This window comes from Myotis daubentonii, chromosome 15, assembly GCF_963259705.1.
Source record: "Myotis daubentonii chromosome 15, mMyoDau2.1, whole genome shotgun sequence".
NCBI classification, from domain to species: Eukaryota; Metazoa; Chordata; class Mammalia; order Chiroptera; family Vespertilionidae; genus Myotis; species Myotis daubentonii.
In genome coordinates this window covers 45416686-45437126 of record NC_081854.1, presented here as the reverse complement: position 1 = coordinate 45437126, position 20441 = coordinate 45416686, and the positions used below count along the sequence as shown (strand labels likewise).

The window sequence follows — 20441 nt, the reverse complement described above, 5'->3', positions numbered from 1 at the left end:
ACGCCTTGCATCAAGTTATGTGCAAAGCCATTTTCATTTTTTCAGGCCGCCACCCTTGGCAAGTCCAATCATGCTTGTCCCAACTTTCGCTACCCAGACTGGAGCTGGCTGGCTGAAGGAATGCAGTGTGATAAACCAAGGCAGTCTTGTTCCCTAGTGATGTGACAAGCCCCCACACAGTCCAGTTGCCCCAGTATTTCTGTTGGAGGGAACTGAGGGACGGTTATTTGAAAAATATCTTGTTTTGCTAGTTTAAAAAGGAATTTCTGTTTTAGACTTACAGGAAGGTGTCTGCCCATCCTTTGAAAGACTTTGCATTTTTGCCCTTGCTGGTGTTGCTCAGTTGGTTGGGCGTTACCCCGTGCACCAAAAGGTTGCTGGTTCGATCCCCGGGCTGTGGGTTTGATCCCTGTTAGGAGGTGTGCAGGGGGCAGCCAATTGATGTTTTCCTCTCACATCCATGTTTCTCTCCTTCTTCCTTCCCTTTTCTCTAAAAATCAGTAAAATATCTTTAAAAAAAAAAACTATTTTTAAAAAAAGACTTTGTTTTTCTTCTTGGCTTCTGTTGTTATTTTAGGGTTCATCTGTTCATTTAGCAAATACTTGTCTTCTAGCTTGTATGCAAAGAAATACAAATCTCCTTTGACTTGCATTGTCCTTTTGCTTTCAAAATGTGATTCACATTCACTGGCATGGCTCACCTTCACAAAACCCTGAAGAGGTAGGCTTGGTCAGTGGGGGTATTCTTCATGTTTCAGTGGGAAAAACCAAGGCGCAGGGAGGTTGAGCATTTTGTTTGCTGAGGCCACTCACTCAGCAAGAACATGGCAGAACTTGGGTTTATAATCCAGCCAAGAATCAGACCAGCCCTTTCTTCATGTCGCCATCCCCCCTCTGCCCTTCCTGTCATTTATTACAGCCTTATTTGCCAGGTAGTAGACTCCCAACTACTGCATGAGTTGGCCTCAGATTTCTGTCATCCCTGGATTCTAGCTATGGGGCAAAATCATCCTTTAAAAATAGCTAAGGCCCCAAGCAAAAAGTTCTCTCCAGGGTGAGGGAGTGCCAACCATGAGACATCATGTTGAGGGGTAGTCCCAGCTCCACTGTAAAGTAATCATAGAATGTCAGGTAAATTTCTTAACCTCTCAGGTAAATTTCTTCATCTTCAAAATGGGGGGGTATTCGTGGTACTTACCCTCCCACCCCAAACATGGTTTTATTTTCTCCGGCAAGGGTGGGGCTGTTGGCTTCAAAAACATTTGCAAGGGTGGCCCCTGGTGGAAGAAGTGAAAACTGCAGCTCAGGCGTCATGGTGGCTTTTTTTAGGGCTTTATGGCAGAGACCTTGTCCTCATGAATGGAGAGGTGTCTAGCTGTGTAAAATAGGCACAAACGCAGGAATTTAATAAAAGGTCACTTAGACATAATAGAAATTTCAGTGGAGGAATGAGGGGCAATTATCTGAACGGGAGGAAAACAGGCTAGCTTGAGTTTCCCAGGACGAACTGTTTGAAGTGTTTTATCTACGGTTCCCTCTGCCTGGAAGGCTCTTGAGCTGTGTTTTCTGCAAGAACTTTTTGCTTGGGGCCTTAGCTATTTTTTAAAGGATGATTTTGCCCCGTAGCTAGAATCCAGGGATGATAGAAATCTGGTTCCTTTAGGCCTCAGCTCGGATGCCTCCGCCTCAGAGAGGTCTGCCCTCACCATCCAATATGAGTTGTGCTTTCCCCAAACCTCCCTTCCCCGCTGTCATTCTTGTAGTACCCTCTTTAATTCCTTTATAGCCACCGGCATTGATCACTATCTGCGATTTTTGGTTTTGGTATTTGTCCATCTCCTCCACAACAGATAAGCTCAATGAGAGCGGGTGTCTTGTCTGTCGTGTTCACAGTTGGTGGGGACCTGATGAATGAGTCCCTTGGAACTCTGAGGTTTAGTGAGGTTTTCACCACAGCTCCTCCACTTTTGAGCATTAATACCTTCATAACTAAAGTTTTTAAATAATTTTAAAAAATTCTCACCTGAGGATATGTTTATTGATTTGAGAGGGAGAGAGAAACATTGATATGAGAGAAAAAACATCGATCGGTTGCCTCCCGGACATACCCTAACCGGCAATCTAACCTGAAACCTAGGTATGTACCTTGACTGGGAATTGAATCCACAACCCTTTTTGGTGTATGGGGTGATGCTCCAATCAACGGAGCCACCCAGCCAGGGCAACTACGTTTTTAAAAAACGAGTTTTGTCTTTAAGCAGTTGGTCGTAAGTTCCCTCACCCAAGTTGTCCTCTGCCTTTTGCCTTTGGCTTTCCTCCTGGATGATCAGGTCGAAGAGCCCTATGACTCCCCAGCCGACGGTGAGCAGTTTCTTCTCTGCCTCCTGCAAGCAGGAATGGCCTCGCAGTGTCTCAGATAATAAGCATACGATCAGCACTCAGTAAATACCTGCTGTTCTCAGTGTCTTTTGTGGGATACTCACAGGGGTTGGATAAATTATTAACCAAAGCTATATATATATATTTTTAATATTTTTATCTAAAAAAATTAAGTATAGTATTTAAATTTTATATAGTGTTTCTGTGCCAGACACTGTTCTGTGTATCTTAAAACAACCTTAGTAGGGAGTTGCTATTATGTCTGTGGTCTCTCCACAGTATCTGACTGTACCATGCTCTCTAGCTTTTGACTTCAGTAGATGTCCTGTTTCCATTACTTTAGGGGGCTGTTTCCATATTGTGGAGAGTATCTGAAAAGGAGAAGCCCCTTTTCATTGTTATCGAAAAGCAGAAGTTACTTGCTAGACAGGTTACTTGTTTCACTTTACAAGGAGATGAGAGAAAAAGCAGACCACAGGAAACAGTCGCCCTCTAACTGTGAAGAGCAGGATGATGCTATCAACTGCTCTGTCTTTGCGGTCCTGTCACCAGACGATGGTTTGTTTTGCTTGTGCTTAATTTGTGTGCCTTAGGCTTTTGGTAGGTGAGTCCAGTTTGCTTTTTAGAGAAGGAACGCGCGTGTTTTTAAATCTGCCCCATTTCCTAATCGCTGTTATTTACGCCCTGCAGTGAGTTTTGAGGGATGCACCGGCCAACCAAGGACCGTCTATGTTTCTGATGACACCAGATTCAGAGTGGGCACGGATGGGGTGCTGATGGTCAAACGGCCTTTACAGCTACATAATCCAGAGATGAGTTTCCGTGTTCACGCCTGGGACTCCGCCCGCAAGAAGCTCTCCACCAAAGTGACGCTGAAGGCAGCAGTGCACGACCACCGCCAGCACCGCCGCCACCACCACCACCACCACCACCATGTATGTTGCAGTGTTTCTGAAGCATTCACTATTGTTTTAGTCTGCTTCCTAAGGTGGGGTTCGCTACTGGGCACCATGCAGATTTGGGGCTGGGTAATCTTTTGTTGTGCTGCGTCCCGTGCACTGTGTGCTGTCTATCAGCATCCCATGTCTTCACCCACTAGTTGCTAATTGCACCCCCAAAGCTGTGACAACCAAAGTGTCTCCAGACACTGCCAGTGTCCCCTGGGGAACAAAATAGTCCCCAGTTGAGAACCGTCGGTCTAACTGAACTAACTTTTGTTGGGGATTTTTTTTGCTTTTGGGTAGAGAGGGATTAGGTGGGATGGTGGCAAGATGCCATTATCTTTATTTCTGCGGGTTGAGTAGAATAGTGTGGATAAGGGCATGGACTTGTCTGGGATTGAACTTACTACTTGAGTAAACGTGGGAGGGGTGTGTTATTTAATCTGTTGGTGCTTGACTGTCCTTATCTGTAAAATGGAGATAATAATGACTGCATGGGTTCATACACATGAAATGCTAGAACCACGCTCGGCATATAATAAGTACTCAGTAACTGTGAACTGTCCTTATCACTCCTTTCCTGGAGGAAGAATGAGTAAGAGGTCAATACTCTCATCATTTGCTCTTTGTGTTACTAGTGGAGAGGGTCTTGGCAAAGAAAGGGAAGCGTCAGTGGGAAGCCTTTGCCTCATTGGATCGTAATCTGCACAAGACCCTTCCCCATTATATGGCAGTGCCTGGCCCTCCGCCTGGCACCTACCAGGAGGCCAGTAACTATTCAGTGGACAAACAGGTGGACCAACTATGAATGGAAGGACGTACGCCTGTCCGTGTCCTTGGCAAGAATGTTTCTGGGAATTGTTAGCCAAAGCCAAATGCCTTTGGCAGTTTCTAAAGTGCTCCCGTGGCGCTTCCTACCAAAACGTCTCTCTGGGGAGCATTCTAGCTGCATTCTGCGACCGCCTTGGAAATGTGGAGCAGGGTCTACGTGCCAGGGCCTCTCCGGCTGGCTCCCGGTCTTCTCTCCAAAGACTCCTGAGATTCAGGGGACTTGACAGTCCTGACAGATTGAAATTTATCATCCCGGTGTAATTGGACCGGCCAGAAAATTGAGGGACTTGGCAGAATTATATTAACATAGGTCCCTGACTCAAGTCCTCAATGGACTCTGTCATTCATGTAAGTTCAGCACGGCGGGTTCTCGCTGGGCAGCTATGCCTGAAAGCCTCTTAGGACCAAAGACAGTTTTGAACTTGTTTTTTTCAACCTTTCCTCCCCACCTTTGCCAGCTTTGCCTCTGCCTCCATGTCTGCTGATTGTGACTAGGTTCACATACATGTTATAGGAAAACTCAAATCACAGTGGCTTACTCAAAATACAGTATTTCCCTTTCCAGGGAAGGACAGCCAAGGTAAAGGTAAATTGTGGCTGGTGTGGAGAGCCCACAGCCATCCGGAGCCCAGGTCCCTCCTTTCCTTTCTGTTCTGTCATCCAAAGTACATGGCTTCAAGCCTCAAGGACACCTCACGATCCAAGAGGGCTGCTAGAGCTCTAGCAGTCACAGCTTTCTTCCAGGTGACAAGAAGAAAGGGAGGAGGTAGCAAGATGCATCGCTTACTTGTCTGGCTGCCTCCTGAAGAAGCCTTGGTGGAGGGGGCCTAAGCCGTCAGTGGGACATCCTTAGCACTTCCAGGGAGGCGGGAGCGGCTCCTCTCACCACCACTGTGCTCACCAGCCCTGAGCCCGGCTTCTGGCTGAGCGGCGCACCCCCTGTGGGAGGGCACTGACCACCAGGGGGCAGCTCCTGTATTAAGTGTCTGCCCCCTGGTGGTCAGTGCACATCATAGTGACCGGTCATTCGCCGTTCGGTTGACTGGCATATTACTCTTTTATTATATAGGATTAAAACATCACCGTGTACACACTAAATATACATAAATTTGTCAACTATACCTAAATAAAGCTGGTGGGGGGAAATAAGAATAGATCTGATTTTGCAGGTCTTTCTCTTGGTTGGTGGGTTTTCTCAAACTAGTGTCTCCTTTTTTCTGAGGGACGAATTCCATGTCCAGTATGCTTAGGCACGGTTCCCTCTCCTTTTACACATGAAGACGTTAATGTTGTTTTGCCAGCACAGTGCTCATCGTCATTTGTTCTCATTCTCTGAGAATATTCTGTAATCCTGATGTCAGCAAGGCATGGCCTTTGACTTCCTCTTCAGTGGAGCAAGTGACTCTGTGTGCACCCCTCAGTGCCGGCTCGCCACCATGGCGGTGCAGGATGGTGGCGTTTATGCTTAGGCTACAGTATTGACAGTCGGGTTTGTGCTTGGTTCTGTGCTGGGGTCAAGTCCCAAACTTGACTTCATTAAAGCCATAACTCAGAGTTTTCCAACCAGTTCAACCATCCTCTCCATCATTGTCATTTATGGAGCCCGTACTATGTTCAGGCATTAATATCTCATTTATTTCTCCCAGGAACCTTATGAGGTGGAGGTACCAGTATTAACCCCATTCTTAGACATTAGGAAACAGGGGAACAGAGACGTTAAATAATCTGCCCAGGAGATGGAAGTGCCATAGTGAGAATTCAAAGCCAGGCAGCTGGCTCCAGAGCCTGCCCTTGACCCAGGCAGGACTGCTTCTCTAGGAGGTGAATGTGAGGGTGAGATGGTGTGTGTGTGAGTGTGTGTGTGTGTGTGTGTGTGTGTGTGTATGTGTGTGTGTGTGTGTGTGTGTGTGAAGTATGCAGAATTGGGAAGGATTTTGAGGTGATTTAGTCACATCTCATGTTTGTCTTGTGTATTTTGAGTGAAATTTAAAAACAACAACACAGAAACTAGGGCTTGAATCACACTGGGCAAACAGTGACCAATGACTTTATAGATGGTGGGGGATGGGATTGTCCTCTGGAACTTTGACCGTGTTACCACTGATCACTTTAAAACACTTAGACAATTTGGAAGATTTTTTTTTTCTTCCATCATCTACTATCTTATTTCCCTGTGTGTGCATATGTTATCATTATCACACATGAAAAATGTTCAATACAAGTCTCAAAGGATAGTTTTGGTTTTCATCCCAGTAGCTTCTGTTAGAACAAATGGACACCTTGCAGATATGACACCACATGAGTAAGGGATTTTTATTGATCACAAAGTAGTTCTTAGTACCAGGTCCCAAAACTTACTGATTTTGGCTGATAACTCTACTTGGGGACCTATAACCCTAGGGAAAATATAACAGAAAAGAAATTAAAACACCAGGATATCCAGTTGTTGAAAAAGCTCTGATACAAAATCATTGGAGCATACTGTTCTATTAAAAATGACAGGTGTGAAATGTGACATATATATGCTAATTAGGCCAGACGTCCTTCCAAAGGACCTTCCCAACAAAGCTGGGGCTGCGAGGGAAGCCCGGGCCCTGGGTGCCAGAGGGAAACCGGTGCCAGCAGCCAGGGGAAGGAAGGCCTACTCTTGCACGAATTTTGTGCATGGGGCCTCTAGTACAAAATAATATTGAATGTAAGCTGGAATGGAAAAATAAAATTTAAAAAACTTGACAGGTGTGACATTGTAGACTTAATATACTTACAAAATAACATCAAACCCACAAACCTATCATCGTGCACGTATAATGATTAAACTCTGGACACTAAGAAAGATCAAAAGAGAACATGTTACTATGGCAAAGGGGTTCATTGGGTTTTGTTTTGGCTGTTAATTTTGTTATTAACTAAAACCACTCGCTGCCCCCATAAGGATGGAGAAGCTCACTGGATAGATTGGACTGTTTGGTCGGCATTATTTCTCATGCATTATCTCATTGTGTTGTTCATCTCTTTTACTTTTAGGACTCTCTCCCTGAAGCCCGGACGGAAGTGCTCACATTTCCTGACTCCCACCATGGTCTCAAAAGACAGAAGAGAGACTGGGTTATCCCTCCCATCAGCTGCCCAGAAAATGACAAAGGGCCATTTCCTAAGAACCTGGTCCAGGTAGAAAAGGATGTTCTCTATTTCTTTGGGAGGAATTTGGCAGAGAAGCACCAAGGAGAGGAAGGAGAAAGACCAAATGTAAGGACCCTCCCTTGCTAATTCTGTGTCTGTTTTGTCTCCAGATCAAGTCTAGTAGAGACAAAGAGACACAGGTTTTCTACAGCATCACTGGCCAAGGAGCTGACGCACCCCCCATCCATGTGTTTATTGTTGAAAGGGAGACAGGATGGCTCAAGGTGACACAGCCTCTGGATAGAGAAGCAATTGCCAAGTACACAGTGAGTATCTCTTAGAAGCTTATTAATGATGGGTCCCATCTTTCCCAAATTGTTTGGTCAACCGATTAGGATCCCTAGATTTGAGACTCTGGATGTATGAGGGGCTTAACTTGCCTCTTTGGGACCTATTGATAAAGAGAAATGACGGGAGAACCTGGATATGGGGGTTGTTAAATTACTTTTGTTGTTAGGAATAAAGCGGGAGAGTCCTTATGCATCACGCATAACTTTAGACCCCAGATATCAGCCTATGCTTGGAGCTAAACGTAGAGGCCAGTGATGATGTTGGAGAGCAAAAACCATCTGGGCCTGGTAGAAGAGTGAGCTGAGGGCAACTGGGAAGTAATGTATTGATGCCAAATGCAGAAAAATCAGGAGGACACACTAGACTGGAGTGGCCAGGGCTAATTTTACCCTGCTTGGAAGAAGCCAGAGTGTTAGGCTTCCCCCTTTATCTGCTGGGCCTGACTGCCTCGCCTTCGTGTAGTGAATGGGAGCTCTGACCTGGTGGGTGTGTTCTCCAGCCCTCAGGTCTTCACATGCCATGCTCTCAGCCAGTGTGCTGACCTCATTGGAGCAGCAGCACGTGTGTGAGAAAAGGGCTCTGCTGCAGGTGTCCATGCACTCGGGTCTCAGAGAGTGGGAAGGAGGGGACACCATGTGGAGCCCACTCCCTGGTCGGGCCACTTCTCCCACTTCTTTTCCCCTCGGGGCCCAAGTAACCCTCCCTTGGCTCTTGCAGCTCTTGTCTCACGCTGTGTCTTCCAACGGGAATGCAGTTGAGGATCCGATGGAGATTGTGATCACTGTGACAGATCAGAATGACAACAGGCCTGAGTTCATCCAGGCGGTCTTTGAGGGGTCTGTCGTGGAAGGTGCTCTCCCAGGTAAGGAGGAGCCAGATATCCAGAAAGATGCTTAGGTTCTCTGGACCCCAGTGTGTTGGGGCTGGGGTTTGGGGTCAGGCCCTTCTTGTGGACAGAACATTTTTGAAAACTACTGTGTGAGTGTGTGTGTGTGCGTGCGCCTGCATGCATATACCTACCAACCTGTAAAAACGTGTATATAGTTGGAGCAGTTTAACAACAACATTCACTCACTAAGCAGAACCTTGCTAGTAGTTTTAGCCCCTCACACAATTTTCCTGATGGCATTTTTTCTCTTTCCCATAGCAGTAGACAGTGCCCTGACCGTTGTAATAATTCTTTCCCCACCCCCTCTTTTTTTTTAATTTGTCCTCCTCCATGTGTGTATTTGACTCTAGATAAAATTTTTTTAGTTTTGCTTGCTTTTCTACATGGTGATACTGTTTTCCAAGGTGGCTGTACCAATTTGCACTTCCATGTACAATGTATATCCTGGAATTATTAGATTGTTTTTAGCTTTAGTAAATGTGTAATGATATCTCAGTGCAATTTAAAATTGCATTTCTCTAATTATTAACCAGCTAAGATTCTTACATGTTTGTTGACCATTTAAGATTCTTCTTTTTCTTTTTTTTAATGCTTTTATTGTTTTTTTTTGAGAGAGAGAAAAAGGGAGAGGGATCGAGAATTAGAAACTTTGATGAGAGAGAAACATCATCGATTGGCTGTCTCTTGTGCAACCCCACTGGGGACCAGCTCCAGCCCCCATCAGGTACCTGACCAGGAATCAAAACAGCAACTTCTTGGCTTCTGGGTTGATGCACAACCATGGAGCCACACCGGAAACGCTTGAGTTTCTTCTTGACAACTTGTTTATTCTATTCAAGTCTTTTGCCCTTGTATTCCTTTGGGCTATTTGTCTTTTACCTATAAACTCTTCGAGTTACTTAGGTGTCCCAGGAACTAGTCCTGTCAGTCACTTGTGTTATAAATATTTTCTCCCACCTTGAAGGCAATGAACTCAAAGGACCCATGCCCTCATGTGAAGCTGTGGCCAAGAAGCCAATTGTGGAAATCTTGGGATCTTTCTATTTTTCAGGCTATTCACTCAGTATAAGAGTCATGCAAAATGTTTTAGTTTAACCGTATCCCTATTTCCCATCTCCCCCTCATATCCACCCTCACCCAAAATGTCTTGGAACACTGCTCATCTAATGGAAGTCTTCCTTCCTCCTCTAGTACTTTGGTAAGACATTTGGCAATTAGCAATCAGAAGAGCCATGACATGGTGTGTCCCTGGGGCCCAGCCTTTAACGCTCTGGACAGAGTTGAGTTGAGCAGTACTGACCAGACCCTGAAGTGCAGCTTGACTGTCTCCCTCTCCTTCGATGCTTCCAGGAACCTCCGTGATGCAGGTGACAGCCACGGACGCGGACGACGAAGTGAACACCTACAACGCGGCCATCGCTTACAGGATCATCAGCCAAGAGCCTAATCAGCCTCATGAGCAAATGTTCGCCATCAACAGGGACACAGGAGTCATCAGTGTGCTCACGACCGGGCTGGACCGTGAGGTTAGGGGGGAAGAGATCCAGAGGGTGTTGTGGGCAAATGCACATTAGCTAAATCCATGGACAACTTAAAACTCTGCTGAGGCCAGTTGTCACTTACATGGCCATGGTCTGAGCTTTGCATCTAAACATGTGTGCAGAGGTTTTTTTGCCTAGGGGACAGGCTGCTAGGCCGGCATTTAAGCAGGTGATAAAATATCTGTGTCTATGCTATGGGCTGGGCTGATGTGGCTGTGGTTCCTAACTTGGGTGTGTTCGATCTCTGCAGAAGTTTCCCAAGTACACCCTGGTGGTTGAAGCTGCTGACCTTCAAGGTGACGGCTTACGCACAACTGCAAAAGCTGTGATCACGGTCCTTGACATCAACCCTCCGGAATTTGAGCCCACCACGGTAATTCTGCAACTCCTTGATGGTTTCCAAAGAAAGGTCCTTGGTCGCTTTACAACTGCTCCTGCGTGAAGCCCTTGAAAGCTTTCCCCAGACTAGTGAACTTTAGACTAAGAAGCAGGCAGATCGGGGTGGCTGTTGTCTGTCTCGTGCCTCTTCGCAGAATTCTGTGAAGTGGCCAAAAGCAGTTATTGAATCCATGTCCTTGTGTTGAGCATCTTGGTAGCAAGTCTTACCAGGTTCTGTTTATTCATTGAGCAAACATTTTCGGAGTTTACACCAGGCACTATTTTTATTTGTTAATTATAGCCAACTAAAGTGGGGGCTTGGGCGGTGGGAGAATAAGTTATATCTGACTTTGCAGGTCTTTCTCTTTCTTGGTGGGTTTTCCCAATCTAGTGTCTCCTTTTTTCTGAGGGACGAATTCCATGTCCAGTATGCTTAGGCACGGTTCCCTCTCATTTTACACATGAAGACGTTAATGTTATGTTTTGCCAGCACAGTGCTCATCGTCATTTGTTCTCATTCTCTGAGAATATTCTGTAATCCTGATGTCAGCAAGGCATAGCCTTTGACTTCCTCTTCAGTGGAGCAAGTGATTCTGTGTGCACCCCTCAGTGCCAGTGCGCCACCATGGCAGTGCAAGATGGTGGTGTTTATGCTTAGGCTACAGTATTGACAGTCGGGTTTGTGCTTGGTTCTGTGCTGGGGTCAAGTCCCAAACTTGACTTCATTAAAGCCATAACTCAGAGTTTTCCAACCAGTTCAACCATCCTCTCCATCATTGTCATTTATGGAGCCCGTACTATGTTCAGGCATTAATATCTCATTTATTTCTCCCAGGAACCTTATGAGGTGGAGGTACCAGTATTAACCCCATTCTTAGACATTAGGAAACTGGGGGACAGAGACGTTAAATAATCTGCCCAGGAGGTGGAAGTGCCATAGTGAGAATTCAAAGCCAGGCAGCTGGCTCCAGAGCCTGCCCTTGACCCAGGCAGGACTGCTTCTCTAGGAGGTGAATGTGAGGGTGAGATGGTGTGTGTGTGTGTGTGTGTGTGTGTGTGTGTGTGTGTGTGTGTGTGTGTGTTGTGTGTGTGTGTGTGTGACAAGCATGCAGAATTGGGAAGGATGTGATGCTATCTGGTCACCTCTCATGTTTTTCTTGTCCATTTTGAGTGAAATTTTAGAAAGCAGGATATAGGGCTTGAATCATACTGGGCAAAACATGACCAGGGACTATGTAGGCAGTGGGAGACAGAATTGTCCTCTGGAACCTTGACCATGTTACCAGTAATCACTTTAAAACTCTTGGACAATTTTGAAGATTTTTTCTCTTCCATCATCCACACTCTTATATCCCTTTGTGTGCATAACGTTATCATTGTTGCACATGGAAACTGTTCAATATAAATCTCAAAGGGTGTTTTTGGTTCTCATCCCAGCAGCTTCTGTTAGAACAAATGAACATCATATAGACAAAATTACCCCATGCGAGTAAGCGATTTAAAAATAAAAAATATATATGGATATATATATATATTGATTTCAGAAAGGGAGGGAGCAGGAGAGAGAGATAGAAACATCAATGATCAAAGAGCATCATCAATCAGCTGCCTCCTGCAGAATCCACACTGGCGATCGAGCTCGCAACCAGGGCTTGTGCCCTAACTGGTAATCAAATCAAGTGAGAGTTAAGGGATTTGTATTGATCACAAAGTAGTTCTTAGTATCAGTTCCCCAAACTTACTGATTTTGACTGATAACTCCACTTTAGGGACCTATAACTTTAGGGAAAAAAATTAAGAAAAGGAAATTAAAATACTAGAATATCTCACTGTTGAAAAAGCTCTGATATAAAATCATTGGGGTGTAATGTTCTTTTAAAAATGACAGGTGCGATTTGTAAGGTATATGATTGTCTAACCACTGTGCTGTACACCTGAAACTAATACAAAATATTATTGAATGTAAGCTGGAATTGAAAAATAGAACTGAAAAACTATGCGAGGTGTGACATTATGGGCTTAAAATACTTGTAAAAAACATCAAACTCACAAACCTATCATCGGGCATGCATAATGATAACTTGAACTCTGGACACTAGGAAATATCAAAAGAGATCATCTTCTTTATTTTGGCAAAGGGGTTCGTTGTGTTTTGTTTTGGCTGTTAATTTTGTTATTTCCCGACCAGTGTGGCTCAGTGTTTGAGCATAGACCTAAGAACCAGAAAGTCACAGTTTGATTACTGGTCAGGGCACATGCCCTGGTTGTGGGCTTGATCCCAAGTATGGGGTATGCAAGAGGCAGTTGATCAATGATTCTGTCTCATCATTGATGTTTCTATTTCTTTCCCTCACCCTTTTTTCTCTGAAATCACTAAAAATACATTTTAAAAGAATTTGTTATTAAAACCACTCGCTGCCCCCACAAAGATCGAGATGCTGACTGGATAGGTTGGCCTGTTTGGCCTGCATTATCTCCTGTGAATTATCTCATTATGGTTTAAAAAAAATTTTTTTTAATTTAAATTCTTATTTTTTAAAGTATTTCATGAGTCTCCTTTTTCCCCCATTGACCTCTCCCGGCTGCTCCCACCCCCCAGCTCATGCCCTCATCCCCTCCTGTCTGAGACCATTGGTTATGCTCATGCTTGCATACAAGTCCTTTGGTTGATCTCTTACTCCCTCACCCCGCGCCTTCCCTCTTGGGTTGGACAGTCTGTTCGATGTTTCTATGTCTCTGGTTCTATTTTTGTTCATCAGTTTATGTTGTTCATTATATTCCACAAATGAGTGAGGTCATGTGATACTTATCATTCTGACTGGCTTATTTCGCTTAACATAATACTCTCCAGTTCCATCCATGCTGTTACAAATGGTAAGAATTCCTTTTTTTTTTTTTTTTTTTTTTTACAGCAGCAAAGTATTCCACTGTGTAGATGTAACACAGTTTTCTATTCCACTCATCTGCTGATGGGCATTTAGGCTGTTTCCAAATCTTAGCTATTGTAATTGTAAATTGTGCTGCTCTGAACATAGGGGTGCATAGATCCTTTCTGATTGGTGTTTCTGTTTTCTTGGGATGTATTCCTAGAAGTGAGATTACTGGGTCAAATGGAAGTTCCATTTTTAATTTATTTTTTAGAAAATTCCATATTATTTTCCACAGTGGCTGCACCAGTCCACATTCCCACCAGCAGTACAAGAAGGTTTCTTTTTCTCCTCATCTTCATCAGCACTGTTATTTGTTGATTTGTTGATGATAGCCAGTCTGACAGGTGTGAGATGGTACCAAATTGCTGTTTTGATTTGGATCTCTCAGATGATTAGTGACTTTGAGCATGTTTTCATATGTCTCTTGGCCTTCTGTATGTCCTCTTTTGAAAAGTGTCTATTTAGGTCCTTTGCCCTTTTTTAAAAAAAATATAAATCAAATTTTATTTTTTTCCATGCAATAAACAATATTTCAAGCCAAAAATAAAAGATTTTAGAGCCCAAGCTGGTTTGGCTTAGTGGATAGCCTTGGCCTGTGGACTAAAGGGTCCCGGATTCGGTTCCGATCAATGGCACATGCCTGGATTGCGGGCTTGATCCCCAGTGGAGGGCGTGCAAGAGACAGCTGACCAATGGTTCTCTCTCATCATTGATGTTTCCATCTCTCTCTCCCCCTCCCGCTCTGAGATCAATGAAAATATTTTTTTAAAAAAGATTTTAGATATAATAATATTTCCCAAACTGTACTAACATAGTATAATATCTCAAAAATTGTAGGAAATATTAAAATTCTGCAACTAAGAGGATTACATCTATTCTAAAATATTTTTCTCTTGGCCTCTATTTTTTTTTCTTTATCAGTTTATGTTGTTCATTATATTCCACAAATGAATGAGATCATGTGATATTTATCTTTCTCCAACTGGCTTATTTCACTTAGCATAAAGTTCTCCAGGTCCATCCATGCTGTTTCAAATGGTAAGAGTTTCTTCTTTTTTATGGCAGTGTAGTATTTCATTGTGTAGATGTACCACATTTTTTTGATCCACTCATCTGCTGATGGGCACTTAGGCTATTTCCAAATCGTAGCTATTGTAAAGTGCATATACCTCATTGTCATTTTGATTTGCATCTCTCGGGTGATTAGTGACTTTGAGCATGTTTTCATAGATGTCTTGGCCTTCTGTATGCCCTCTTTCAAAAAGTGTCTATTTAGGTCCTTTGCCCATGGAGGTTAAACCCTTATTGGATATAACATTGGCAAATATGTTCTCCCATGCAGTGGGCTTTCTTGTTCTTTTGTTGATCGTTCCCTTTGCTGTGCAGAGCTTTTTATTTTGATGTAGTCCCATTTGTTCACTTTCTCCTTAGTTTCCATTGTCCTAGGAGCTGTATCGGTAAAGATAATGCTATGACATATGTCCGCTATCTTCCTGCCTATGGATTCTTCTAAGATTTGTATGGTTTCCTGTCTTACATTTAAGTCCCTTATTCATTTTGAGATTATTTTTGTGTATGGTGGTCTAGTTTCATTTTTTTTCATGTATCTGTCCAATTTTCCCAACAGCATTTGTTGAAGAGACTGTCTTGACTCCATTGTATGCTCTTGCCTCCTTTGTCAAATGTTAATTGAGCATAATGGCTTGGGTTGATTTCTGGGTTCTCTGTTCCGTTCCATTGGTCTATATGTCTGTTCTTGTGCCAATATGTGTTGGGGTCCAACCCCAGCAGGTCCAGGGGTCCCCAAAGTGTGGACGGAGTCGGCGAAGAAGGAATGACACAGAGACAGTGTTCAGTTGATCAGCAGCCTAGCCAGGATCTCCAGCAAAGTTCTGGTTAGGATCTCCAGCCAGGTTCTGTGTCCATGTTCTCTTGCTAGGTTCTCCAGCCAGGTTCTGTCCAGGTTCTCCAGCCAGGTTCAGTCACCAGGTTCTAGTCAGGTTCTCTTGCCAATTTCTGTAGTCAGGTTCAGTCCAGGATCTTTTGCCATGTTCTCTCGCTAGGTTCTGTCTCTAGGTTCTGAGGCCAGTTTCTGTCCAGGATCTTTTGCCATGTTCTCTCCAGCGAAGTTCTTCTGTCTCTAGGTTCTGTGTCCTGTTGTCTTGTTACATCTGTATTTATACCAGTTGATTCCAATCCTATCAATCTCTATTCCAAAGGTTAGGGCGTTTCTTATCTCCATTCCAGGGAGTAAAGATTATGTAGCTTAAGCATGATTGTTCATAGTTAAAGTGATTAATTACCCACCAGGCACTTAGTTAAGGGGTTTTATCCCCTCCCTAACTTCAGGGGAAAATCCCTACCTGGGGAAACAACCTTTCTCAGAGAGGTGACCTTGGTTAAAACACATAGTGCCAAGAAGGTGAGCAAACATGTTAAGAACAGTATGCCAGGTCCCTTGAAACAGCAAGGATGGACCGGCTCCCGGAAAATTCCCCCTTTTTTATTTTTTAAAAGCAGGCATTAAAAAGAAAAACCCCAAATGCTCTCTTGTATCCATTTTAAGAGTAGGATTGGCACTTTCCGCTATTACCTGAGTCCTGATCTATCACCCCAGGGAGAGCTTGCCAATCCTGCACTTTCCCAGGGTGGAAAGGCTGCAGTGGGGTTAAGGATAAGGCTCCTTGGGCCTACCTCCTCCCATGCCTTTACATTTACCTTTCCTTCCTCAGAAAAGCATGGACATACTTCTTGTATAAAACGTTCTGTCTGACTGGGAGTAACCTTAATTCCTCTGCTAGCAAGCATATGTGTTAAAAGATCAATACAGAGTCTTCTTTCTTTGGACTCAGTATGGCACATCTTCTCAATCTAAGAATCAATACAGAGTCTTCTTTCTTTGGACTCAGTATGGCACATCTTCTCAATCTAAGTTCTGTACTATCTACCTTCTTACCCTACTTATCCTCTATAGGGGGGTCTGCAGTACCCTGGTGGAGTCCTATCCGTCCCGAGTGTGGGGTTCTCAATGAGGGGTGGGGGGGCTTACCTAGGGGAATCCTGTTCCAGGGGTTCCCAAAGGTGTGGACGGAGTCGGCGAAGACTATCCACCCTCTTCCTACGGTGGAGTCCTATCCATCCCGAGAGTGGGGCTTACCTAGGGGTCCCTGTTCAGGCGCCAGATGTTCGGGTCCAACCCCAGCAGGTCCAGGGGTCCCCAAAGGTGTGGCAATTAATTAAGGGGTTTTATTCCCTCCCTAACTTCAGGGGAAAATCCCTACCTGGGGAAACAACCTTTCTCAGAGAGGTGACCTTGGTTGAAACACATAGTGCCAAGAAGGTGAGCAAGCATATTAAGAACAGTATGCCATATATGCCAGGTCCCTTGAAACAGCAAGGATGGACCGGCTCCCGGCAAATATGAGGTAGTTATGAGGACAGTGGCTTTGTGATATAGCTTGATATCTGGTATTGTGATCCCACCAACTTTGTTCTTCTTTCTCAAGATTGCTGCAGCAATTCGGGGTCTTTTTTTTTTATTCCAGATGAATTCCTGGAGAGTTTGTTCTAGGTCTTTGGAATATGCTGTTGGTATTTTAATGGCCCTTTACCTCCTTGGTTAAGTTTATTCCTAGGTATCTTAATATTTTTGTTAACATGGTAAATGGGATTTTTTTTAAAATTTTTTCTTCTGTGAGTTCATTATTGGTGCATAAAAAAGCTATGGATTTCTAGGTGTTAATTTTGTATCTGGCTACATTGCAGAATTCATTTAATAAGTCTAGTAGTTTTTTGATGGGGTCTTTAGGGTGTTCTATGTACAATATCATGTCATCTGCGATTAATTATAAGTTTACTTCTTCTTTTCCAATTTGAATGCCTTTTAATTCCCTCATTATGTTTTTTTATCTCTTTTCTTTTTAGGACTCTCTGCCTGAAAACCAGACGGCAGTGCCCACATTTCCTGTCTGCCACCGTGGTCTCAGAAGACAGAAAAGAGACTGGGTTATCCCTCCTATCAGCTGCCCAGAAAATGACAAAGGGCCATTTCCTAAGAACCTGGTCCAGGTAGAAAAGGATGTTCTCTATTTCTTTGGGAGGAATTTGGCAGAGAAGCACCAAGGAGAGGAAGGAGAAAGACCAAATGTAAGGACCCTCCCTTGCTAATCCTGTGTCTGTTTTGTCTCCAGATCAAGTCTAGTAGAGACAAAGAGACCCAGGTTTTCTACAGCATCACTGGCCAAGGAGCTGATGCACCCCCCATCCATGTGTTTATTGTTGAAAGGGAGACAGGATGGCTCAAGGTGACACAGCCTCTGGATAGAGAAAAAATTGCCAAGTACAGAGTGAGTATCTCTTAGGTGCTTATTAATGATGGGGTCCCATCTTTCCCAAACTTTTTGGTCAACCGATTAGGATCCCTAGATTCGAGACTCTGGACATAAGAGAGGCTTAATTTGCCACTTTGAGACCTATTGATAAAGAGAAATGACGGGAGAACCTGGATATGGGGGTTGTTAAATTATTTTTGTTGTTACGAATAAAGCTGGGAGAGTCCTTATGCATCATGCATAAGTTTAGACCCAAGATATCAACCAATTCTTGGAGCTAAAAGTCCCTCTTTCAAAGGAAGAGTCCAGTGATGATGTTGAGGAGCAAAAACCAAGCTCCTCATATGTCCAGAGTTATTTCTGGGCCTGATAGCAGAGTGAGCAGAGTGAATCTGAGAAGTAACACATAGATGCCAAATGCATTGATGCCACTAGCCTGGAGTGGCCAGGGCTAATTTTACCCTGCTTGGAAGAAGTCAGAGTGTTAGGCTTCCCCCTTTATCTCCTGGGTCTGGCTCCCCAACCCTCATTAGGGAGCGGGGACTCTGACCTGGTGGGTGTGTTCTCCAGCCCTCAGGTCTTCACATGTCATGCTCTCAGCCAGTGTGCTGACCTCATTGGAGCAGCAGCACGTGTGTGAGAAAAGGGCTCTGCTGCAGGTGTCCACGCACTCGGGTCTCAGAGAGTGGGAAGGAGGGGACACCATGTGGAGCCCACTCCCTGGTCGGGCCACTTCTCCCACTTCTTTTCTCCTTGCGGCCCAAGTAACCCTCCCTTGGCTCTTGCAGCTCTGCTCTCACGCTGTGTCTTCCAACGGGAATGCAGTTGAGGATCCGATGGAGATTGTGATCACAGTGAGAGATCAGAATGACAACAGGCCTGAGTTCACCCAGGCGGTCTTTGAGGGGTCTGTCATGGAAGGTGCTCTCCCAGGTAAGGAGGAGCCAGATATCCAGGAAGATGCTTAGGTTCTCTGGACCCCAGTGTGTTGGGGCTGGGGTTTGGGGTCAGGCTCTTTTTGTAGACAGAACCTTTTGAAAGCCACTATGTGTGTGTGTGTGTGTGTGTGTGTGTGTCTGTGTGTCTGTGTGTGCGCATGCGCACGCACTGTGCTTGAACACGTATGCAACACACTATTTGTAAAACTGTCTAAAATCAGAGTGGTTTAAAAACAAATTTTCCAAGCTTTACCAATAACATAAACAGTTGATTAACACATATTTGTTTGTTATATGTATTATATGCTGTACTCTTACAATAAAAAAAAACCTAGAGAAAGAAAATGTTAAGAAAATTTTAAAAAAAAATAAAGTAAAAAGAAAAACAGCCTTCCTTCACTATATAGATCCTTGCCAGAGTTTAAGTCCTTCACACAATTTTCTTGATCACATTTTTTCTACTTTCCATAAAGGTAGATATGCCTTGACATTTGTGGTAATTATTTGCTTTTTTCCCCCACTCAATTTGTCTTCTGTGTGTGAATTTGCCCCTAGATAAAAATCTTGTTACTTTTCCCTACTTTGCTACATGGTGATAAACTGTTTTCCAAGGTGGCCTAACCAGTTTGTACTCCCAAGAGCCATGTATGTCCTTTAATTATTAGACTTTTTTAAGCTTCAGTCAATGAGGAATTATATCTCAGTGCAATTATAATTGCATTTCTCTGATTATTAATAGGCTAAGTATCTGATCATATGTTTGTTGGCCTATGAGTTTCTTCGTTTTCTTTTTAAAAAGTTTTTATTGATTTTTTTAGAGGGCGAAAAAGGGAGAGGGATCGAGAGATAGAAGCATTGATGAGAGAGAAACATGATTGATTGGCAGCCTCCTGCACTTTCCCCACTGGGCGCTGAGCCCCAGCCTTTGGCAGGTGCCCCAACCAGGAATCAAACCAGAGACTTCTTGGTTCCTGGGTTGATGCTCAACCTCTGAGCCACACCAGACAGGGTTGCGTTTCTTCTTGACGACTTGTCTATTCAAGTCTTTTGCCCTTGTATTCCTTTGGGCTATTTGTCTTTTTCCTATTAACTGTTCCAGTTACTTAGGTGTCCCAGGAACTAGTCCTGTCAGTCACTTGTGTTATAAATATTTTCTCCCACCTTGAAGGCAATGAACTCAAAGGACCCATGCCCTCATGTGAAGCTGTGGCCAAGAAGCCAATTGTGGAAATCTTGGGATCTTTCTATTTTTCAGGCTATTCACTCAGTATAAGAGTCATGCAAAATGTTTTAGTTTAACCGTATCCCTATTTCCCATCTCCCCCCATATCCACCCTCACCCAAAATGTCTTGGAACACTGCTCATCTAATGGAAGTCTTCCTTCCTCCTCTAGTACTTTGGTAAGACATTTGGCAATTAGCAATCAGAAGAGCCATGACGTGGTGTGTCCCTGGGGCCCAGCCTTTAACGCTCTGGACAGAGTTGAGTTGAGCGTACTGCCCAGAGCCTGAAGTGCAGCTTGACTGTCTCCCTCTCCTTCGATGCTTCCAGGAACCTCCGTGATGCAGGTGACAGCCACGGACGCGGACGACGAAGTGAACACCTACAACGCGGCCATCGCTTACAGGATCATCAGCCAAGAGCCTAATCAGCCTCATGAACAAATGTTCACCATCAACAAGGACACAGGAGTTATCAGCGTGCTCACGACCGGGCTGGACAGTGAGGTTAGGGGGGAAGAGATCCAGAGGGTGTTGTGGGCAAATGCACATTAGCTAAATCCACGGACAACTTAAAACTCCGCTGAGGCC

At 44.2% G+C, this 20441-nt stretch overlaps 1 protein-coding gene across 9 annotated transcripts in view; it reads left to right on the top strand.

The window, feature by feature from the left end:
* Positions 1-20441, top strand: part of CDH1 (cadherin 1) — a 92429-nt gene that overhangs the window by 45504 nt on the left and 26484 nt on the right. For 3 of the 9 annotated variants that reach the window (XM_059667658.1, XM_059667652.1, XM_059667654.1), the window contains exons 3-12: positions 3070-3314; positions 7176-7319; positions 7442-7597; positions 8340-8484; positions 9862-10037; positions 10303-10425; positions 17285-17428; positions 17551-17706; positions 18480-18624; positions 20182-20357. In XM_059667658.1, the coding sequence (XP_059523641.1) occupies positions 3070-3314; positions 7176-7319; positions 7442-7597; positions 8340-8484; positions 9862-10037; positions 10303-10425; positions 17285-17428; positions 17551-17706; positions 18480-18624; positions 20182-20357 (1610 nt within the window). The remainder of the gene's footprint in view (positions 1-3069; positions 3315-7175; positions 7320-7441; positions 7598-8339; positions 8485-9861; positions 10038-10302; positions 10426-17284; positions 17429-17550; positions 17707-18479; positions 18625-20181; positions 20358-20441) is intronic. The other 6 variants (XM_059667655.1, XM_059667656.1, XM_059667657.1 and 3 more) reach the window with 5 other exon arrangements.